General features: G+C 38.3%; 1 protein-coding gene across 1 annotated transcript; it reads left to right on the plus strand.

Annotated features, from left to right (window-relative positions):
- The first annotated feature begins 6,147 nt into the window (after positions 1–6,147).
- On the plus strand, positions 6,148–8,025 carry LOC111902286 (exopolygalacturonase). The gene is made up of 4 exons (XM_023898140.2): positions 6,148–6,284; positions 6,397–6,705; positions 6,935–7,450; positions 7,547–8,025. Exons 1-4 carry the CDS (start codon positions 6,156–6,158, stop codon positions 7,772–7,774), a joined length of 1,182 nt encoding a protein of 393 aa, XP_023753908.2. The 5' UTR covers positions 6,148–6,155; the 3' UTR covers positions 7,775–8,025.
- Positions 8,026–8,257: the final 232 nt, after the last annotated feature.

An 8,257-nucleotide genomic window follows, 5' to 3' on the forward strand; every position in this document is an offset into this window, starting at 1 on the left:
AGTGAAGGTTTTTCACGCGATTTTTGGTTTTCCGACCCATATAGAATTATAACTATAACCTTAGTTAATTTGCTTAACCCAAGAAGTTGACGGAAAATTTAATTTTATTAACGGAGATGCATCAAAAGTAACGGAATAAGTTTCGGGTTGTCACACGTTTCTCTGTGATACGACCCAACTTTTTTCGCTAAAACCTATGGATTGAGATGAATCCATTAAAGTCATGATCGAATTTATGGAACACCACCCCATCTCCATCCCTCTCACCAAAGTCCCTGAACTACCTCTCCCACTTCATCTCCTTCACACAGCCTTCACTAGAATCAAAATTGATAATGATGTTCTAGAAACTAAAATCACGGGTGATAGGATCGTGCCAATCCACAAATCGACTTTTCTAAAAGATATTGGAGTGAAAGAGAACCCCAAGGGTTTTAAGGTACAAGAACCCATTGCAGAAGAGTTTCAACTGTTCTTGAACCATATTGGGTACAACCAAGATTACAAAGCGAAGGACTTCAAGAAATCAGCCGTCTTTGGACTCTGGACCGTGTTGATGTACTTCATAATTCGAGGGCTATCTGGAAAGCACGGTGGTACGGATACTCTCAGCAAGGATTGGCTGTATGTGGTATACAAGATTTATTCCGGACACGACAATGCCGTTGACCTTCCGGAGGTGCTATGGCTGGACTTCCGAAAATTTGCTATCAAAAGGAAGACCAACGAGATCTCAAGCCATAGGTTCTAGGCTTTGATAATTTAGCAAATCTACAAGGAATATTCTGAACCTATTCCTGTTTCCACGATTCCTCTGGAGGTATACGTTTCTTTCAAAGCTGTTAAATCTTATAGAATTCTAGACCAATCTTCTTTTGGTCCTGTCTGAAGGTTGCCTCAATACATGTTGGACCTTATCCCTTCCGAATCACTCCATTTGCAAAAACATTTGGAGACTTCGACTGTGTACATCCCAGCACATTCTTCCCAAGTCCCCATTGAGCCCACTCCGGAAGTGGCCAAGCCAACATCATCCGGACCTAAGAAAACCAAAAAGTATGCCAAAAGGAAGACTTCCCCTTCGAAGTCAATGCCTAAAAAGAAATCCAAAGTCAGTTCCTCCTCTCTACGGGAAGGAACTCATGACATTCATGCTAGTTAGCCAACCTTCCGAACACCCCTCCCATCCACTCATCCAAGGTACTCCTCGATGTTTCAAAAACACATGCACACACACGGGGAGTCCGCACATAATCCACCCTCACCTTCTCAAAAGGTGATGCCGGTGTTGAACAAAGTTCCTTGCCCCCTGGAACATACCCACGTGTTAAATTTGATATCCCACTTATTTCTACACGTACACACTCTGAAACCCCTGTTCCGGACCCCAAGCATTCTGAGGCCGGAGTTGTCCCTCCAACCTCAGATGCCGCAACTGGTCTGATACCCGGTAAGGGTATAGGACGACCAAGAACTAATGATCCTATATGGGAAGACTTTGTAAACAGGACACACACGAGGCATCCAAAAGTTACAAGATCCCAGGTGGAAGCCACTCTCATCTCCATGCGGAATCGAGCCATTCAAAGCAACCTTCCATATGTTGTTCCTACGGACGAGCTTGTAGATCTAGAATTAACATATGGAGAAACTCCAAATTCTCCTCCTCATGCTTCAAATCCTTCAGCTTCGGATGATGAAATTTCCGAAGAAGTAATGCTTACAACTGATGTTGCACACGTTGCTGATGCCAACATATGTTCCTCAGTTTAACTTCATCTTAAGCCATCTTCTTCCAAGCCCACTTTTGATTTCGGATCCTCATCCTCCACAAAGGATAACTCAGAATCTACACAAAAGCTTCATGATGATGCCACTAACAAACCCGGTCCTTCTGTCACTCTAATAAATCCGAAATCTCTGAAACCCAATCCTCAACCTTCAAGCTCAGACAATGGATCCTCAGCAGGAAACCATATAGATCCGTTTGCTCTCCTGGATATTCAATCCAATGTTTCAGACATAATGAAGTAGGTTACCACTCTTGAGACCTCAGTGGTTGAGCTCAACTCCAAAATTGATGAAAAGGTGTCCGGACTGGACTCCAAGTTAGATGCCATTCTCCAGTCTTTATCCCATCAGTCCGGACCCTCCGTGGCTAAAAGAGAAGCTCAATTAGATCAACTGATCTCCATCCGACTCAAGCACTCCATTGAAGAATTTGAAGCTAAGTATGATGCTTCAGTTGAGCATTATCTTGACACCATTACCACAATGCTCAAGGTCCATGATGATTTGGTAGCTGCTACAAATGATCTCAACAAGCAGACTCACGTTCGCCATGAAAAACAAATTCAGAGGCTGGAGAAAGAAATCAGGAAAAAGGATGAAATGAACCTGATCATCCAGCAAGTCCTCATTAAGCTGCTTTGCTCTACTTGGAACATTATTGATGTTCCGAATCACAAGTTTGATGAGATGATTGCTATCCTTGGACATTTGTTCGATCACCTCTCCTCCCAAGCACCCACTTCGGAAGCTTATGATGCGCTTACTCGTCAGCTTAACACCGTTCTTCAAAAGGTGTTTGACAAATTTGTTGATCTGAAGGACTCTTTGGCGCTTGCACCGGTTCTTAAGGCCACCGATGCAAGAGAGGAGAAGGTCCGAGTCAACCGTGGAAACCTGCCTTGGTTTTTCAAATTCACGATGAAGATCTGAATTCCGATGTTGAAGTCCAAGTTCTTTCCGGACTTCTAGGAAACTCTAATGATGATGAAGACAGGGATGAAGAAGAATATGTTCCTATTGGAGTACTTGGTCTCAAAGCTCCAAACAAGCCTTTTCCGAAGGTGTTAACTGAAGAAGAAAAGAAGATCTGGTCCCCAGCCTCTTGGCCATCTACTTTACCTAATGCTCTTCTTAGGGAAATTCAAATGGCCAAGGAAAAAACAATTCTCACCGCTCAAGCCTTCCGGGCCACTCCTTCCATGTTACCACCTATTCCGGCGCCAAAAATCACTCCAATTGATGAAGGTTCTCCTCTCCGGACCCCAGACGACATTCCGGAAGAACCTCTTCCATCCTCCCCTCCCAAGGTCACTGTGGATGAGAACATGTTGCATGTGATCTTAGTCCTTAACAAAAGCAAGGACAAAGGCAACAAGCCTATCACGAAATCCGGACCTCTACCAAAGCAAAAACTTAGATGGTCTCAGGAAAAAATAAACAAGGCTTTAGAGGACAGCATCTGGATCCAAGCACTCAAAGACAATCCTGATCCGATGCGTGACATTTCTCCTCTCTTTCGTGAAGGTATTCTTAAGGATGTCGATTTAGTACCCTTCATGTACTACGACATTCCTTTTGATGATTTCGAGCAACTTGATCTTCCTCTCTCTCCCTTCAGCAAATTTTACATAAAATTTGCCCCTCTCCATCCGGACAGAGCGTGAAAGGTTAAAACCTTCTATGCCAAAAATGCACTTCCTCTAAGAAGATTACCAAGATTTCTGGGTACGGAAGAAAGGTCCTCACCAAGTTTGAACTCAACTGTCTACTCTTTCGATACCATGTTATCAGGAACAAACCATTATATCAAACCATCACCGATGCTGACTTTCCGACGATAAATCCAAACGACATTCTGACTTTAGCTGCTCACCTTCAAGGAATTCAGAATGATGATATCAGCATGGGTGCGTACCATGCAACCCTGAGCTTCCTCAAAGACTATGTCGCGGAATTTAGTCGACGTGACTATGAGCTTGCCCATCTTTTCGGAACCGAAGACTTTGTTGCCAAGATAGAATACGTGCTTCTGGAAGCTGATATGCTAGCTGAAGGCCCTATTGATGATCAGGTTCTAGGGTTTGTATACAAGACCAAGAAGACAAACAAGAAGGACTTTTTTCGAGTCCTTGACAAACACCTGGTTCCTATAAAAGCTCTCAAGAAGTTCATCAGCCGTGCAACCAAGTCCGAAGCTCCGGAGCATGTCAAAGAAAAGTTTGTGAGTTACCTGTCATGGTACATTGAAGTCCGAGAATGGTTGTTCAGAGCTTACACTTTCATCAAGGAAGAAGCTATCTAAGCTGACTTGATTGCTAAGTTCACTTAAGGGGAGATTGTTGGAACCTGAAAGTGAACCTCTAGCAATCCGAAATCCATTTTTCATCTCCGAAGTCAAGCTAGTTCCGAAGTGAAGTGTGCTCCGAAATTCCTTTGTGTCCGGACCTGAAGTCAAAATGGTGAAGTGAAGATAGAGTGAAGGCATTCCGGAATGAACCTTGTGTCCGGAATGATTGCTTTTCCGAAATCAATATTTTGTCTTTATGCATTTAATGCAATTTGTCTTTTATTTGATTTGACTTGTCATAGGACTTAGTTTTATTTGTCAAACACGGATATTCAGAGTGTCAGATGTAACTCTCTTGTCCAGTCCTTTGATTGTAATTGGTTAGTACTATGTTTCATGTACTCCTATTTATAGGAGAATTCAATGTTGAATCAATAGACAAATTATTCAAACCTTTTAGCATATCCAAGTTACATCATCTTTCTGAATATTCTTTCAAACATTCTTCTTGTTCTTCGTTTATTCTCTTTACCGTGATCTTTATTCACATTCATCATTTGGCTTGAACATTTGTTGAATACTTTATCTCAGACTTGACTGGTCTATCCAGACTTGATTGGAACATTTATTGGCAACAAGACATTGATCTTAAGAATTACTCAAGGTTTGAGTTTTCAAACCTTGTGCCTGTGCATCAGATAGTTCTTTTTCTCACAGAGTTAACACATTTAAGTTAAATGAGTTGAAAATTCCAACCCAACTCACTAATTTTAGGTTGGGTTCGGATTGAATTAACGGGTTGAATTGATTTTTACAGACTCTAGTTGTATCATTCCACTTTCTCACACATGATAGTTTTGTGTTTATTCTAATTGATTCGAAACTTTATTGATTATTATTTTTTTAGCAATTGTGGTACCGAATTTTTTAGTTTTAGTTATTCTACATGTTCATATAAAATATCCTAGCTATCTAGATAGCTAGAGCAAACCTATTACAACTAAAGTTAATAGCAAACACCTCAAACTTCTTGTATGTAACCAATCCATTAAAAATATATTTAGTTGAATTTAGAACTTGCATCTACATATTGAGTTTCGTCATTTCCATCATTAAAGAAAAATTATAAATTTATGTTACATTATTCCAATAATGTTCTCAATAATCATTTTAATCTGCACATAAAGGTATTTAACTTTTACAAGCAAAACATATGGTGTTTTTAAATTATGTCAAGTATCAATCAAACGATTTTTAGGATATTAATGAGAAGATATAACATATTGCTTTTTAGGATATTAATGAGAAGATATAACATACTGCTAGTAAGGAATACTAAAAGATTCTGGAGTATTTTCTACAATTATCTTATCATAACTATATGATTTATATTTATATAAATAGTGAAAAGATTACTAAATATACATTCCACAAAAATGTACCAGTTCTAGGACTGTACGTCTCTTTCGTCTGGCTGTGGCAAAATAACTATAATAATTAAAATTTTCCTTTTTAAGAAACTGTTTGATTATTTTTTTTTTTCCGATTTCAATCTCTTTTAATCATTATATATTTTTTGGTTATTCAGTGAATTTTTTTTTAAAAAACAACTACTATGGTCATTTATTTTTTCTAAGCTAATACTTATATTTAAAAATAAATTAATAAGTTATGAATACTGACCACAAAATTTTAGAAACAATTAAGTAATTTTCGCTCATCTGCGAAAATGATGACTATTTTAATAAATTTTTATTTTTTTTTTGACTATTTTGTGAAAAACTATTAGCATTTTCTTCTAAGCGAATACTTATATGTAAAAATAAATTAATAAATTAATAAATAAGTTATAAATGTAAACCAAAGATTTTTTAAAACGATTCAGTTATTTTCGGATTTTTTAATTACTCTAACATATATTACAATATAAATATAATATCGAGTAAATCAAGTAAAAGATAAAGAGACACTAAATTTACGCAATTTAATATGTAAAGTTTGGAGCTTTACACCTTAATTTACTATATAAATTCATAAGAAATCAGGAAAATAAATCAATGCAAAAAAACCAACAATAATGGTCTCCTTCATCCATTGGCTTCCATTCCTGCTGATTCTCGCCGATGCCCGGAGACCTCACTTTCTGAAAACCTTCAATGTCTTGTCATATGGTGCACGTCCCGATCGAATCACCGATAACAGCATGGTATATACATTATTAATTCTGATATCTCACTTCATTTCATATAATTCATATCAAGTTCTTCAAATTTCCACTTGTTTTACACCTCTGAAATTCTCCGATCTGTTTACGTTAGCCATTTCTTCGCGCATGGAAGGATGCTTGTGAACACGACGGCGGAGGTAGGGTTTGGATCCCGAGAGGGGAGTTCAAGCTTGATTCCATCGTGTTCGTCGGACCTTGTAAGGGACCTGTAGATTTTGTTATCAGGGGATTGCTTGAAGCTTCAACTGATCCATCTAAGTTTTTCGTTGATCACTGGATTGCTTTCAAGTATGTCGATCAGTTGGTGGTCCGAGGCGGCGGTTATTTGCTTGGTAACGGCCGTTCAGCATGGCAGTTTAATGACTGCGCCACTAATTCCCGCTGCAAACCTCTTCCTGTCGTAAGTCCATCCATTTTTTTCCATTAAAATTTTAATCGTTTCTTAAATCCAGAATCTGAAATGAGTAGAGACGTTAATTTCTAAGCTCGATGTATTTGACAATTTTTTTTTTCGTAACGGATGTTAAAGCTAAGATTGAAGAAAGTTGAACGTCATACAGTTCTAACTAAAGTCACGTTCATATCAATTTAATTCTGATATGTTTTTTTTTTTCTTTAACGTGTAACAGACGATGCGATTTGATTTTGTGTCTAACTCAAAAGTAAACCACATCCACTCAATCGACAGCAAAAACGCTCATTTCAATTTATTCGCATGCCACAACATGAACATGAGCCATATTCGGATCCTTGCTCCAGCCACCAGCCCAAACACCGATGGAATCCACATCGGAAGCTCAACCAAAATCAAGATCACAAACAGTCTCATAAGCACCGGTGATGATTGCATATCAATGATTGCAGGTAGCAAAGACATCATGGTTTCAGAGGTTCATTGTGGGCCCGGACATGGGTTTAGCATCGGTAGCCTAGGTGGGTCCCAAAATGAAGAACACGTAAATGGTATATATATACAAAATTCCACTTTAAGAGGTACTCAAAATGGGTTAAGAATCAAAACATGGGCACCCTCTCCTCCTAGCTTGGCTTCTGATTTTACTTTTGAAGATATCATCATGGAAAATGTCAATAATCCCATTTTCATCGACCAACAATATTGTCCCATGCCTCCTTGCAACGGCCTGGTAAATCATTAATACATTGTTATTGTTACTTTACTGTTACAGTGTTACTGGATTGTTATGTCAGCCACTTAGCTTTTGTGCTGTTTTTTTTTGTAGGCGCAATCGAATGTTCAAATAAAGAATGTGACATTTAGAAAAGTGCATGGGACATCGAGTTCGAAGATTGCAGTTAAAATACAATGTAGCAAACACGTGCCATGTGAAGGTGTCAACCTCGTGAATATTAACTTGGAATATCGTGGGCCTGAGGGACCTGCGGCTTCATCTTGTATGAATGTTAAAGGGAAATCATATGGTAGCCAACTTCCAGCGGGGTGTTTATAGCTAATTAAAGTTTATCATTTTCTTTTTTCTTTTTTTTTTTAATTAAAAAAGCCTGAAAAAGTTTTAAATTTAGGACTGGTTGTTTGTATAAAAATGAAACTTTGGAGGATTTTGTAATGGGGTTTCCTTGTTTTTTTCTTTTTCAATCTTGTTTGGCTTTTCTTTTTGTTTTTTCAAAAACGCTATTGAACATTCTTAGTTCATTATGGACCCATGTAGATCATTACGGGAACCATGAGGTGTTTGGATAAGGATGCATTTTTATAAGGTTTGTTAGTCTAGTTATCATTGTTATCTTAGTTTTTTTTTTAAACGCCGAACAAATGAATTAAGTGAAAGCCTACTCACAGTATTTCAAAGAGTATTTGGGGTTCGTATTTACAGGCAAACCAGAGATTTTTAAATAAAAAATCATGAGATCACAAGAGGTAGTTTAAGGGATTCCAGTCACACGTTCCACATAGATATAAAAACCGGTGCATC

Source organism: Lactuca sativa, chromosome 4, assembly GCF_002870075.4.
Source record: "Lactuca sativa cultivar Salinas chromosome 4, Lsat_Salinas_v11, whole genome shotgun sequence".
Taxonomy (NCBI): domain Eukaryota; kingdom Viridiplantae; phylum Streptophyta; class Magnoliopsida; order Asterales; family Asteraceae; genus Lactuca; species Lactuca sativa.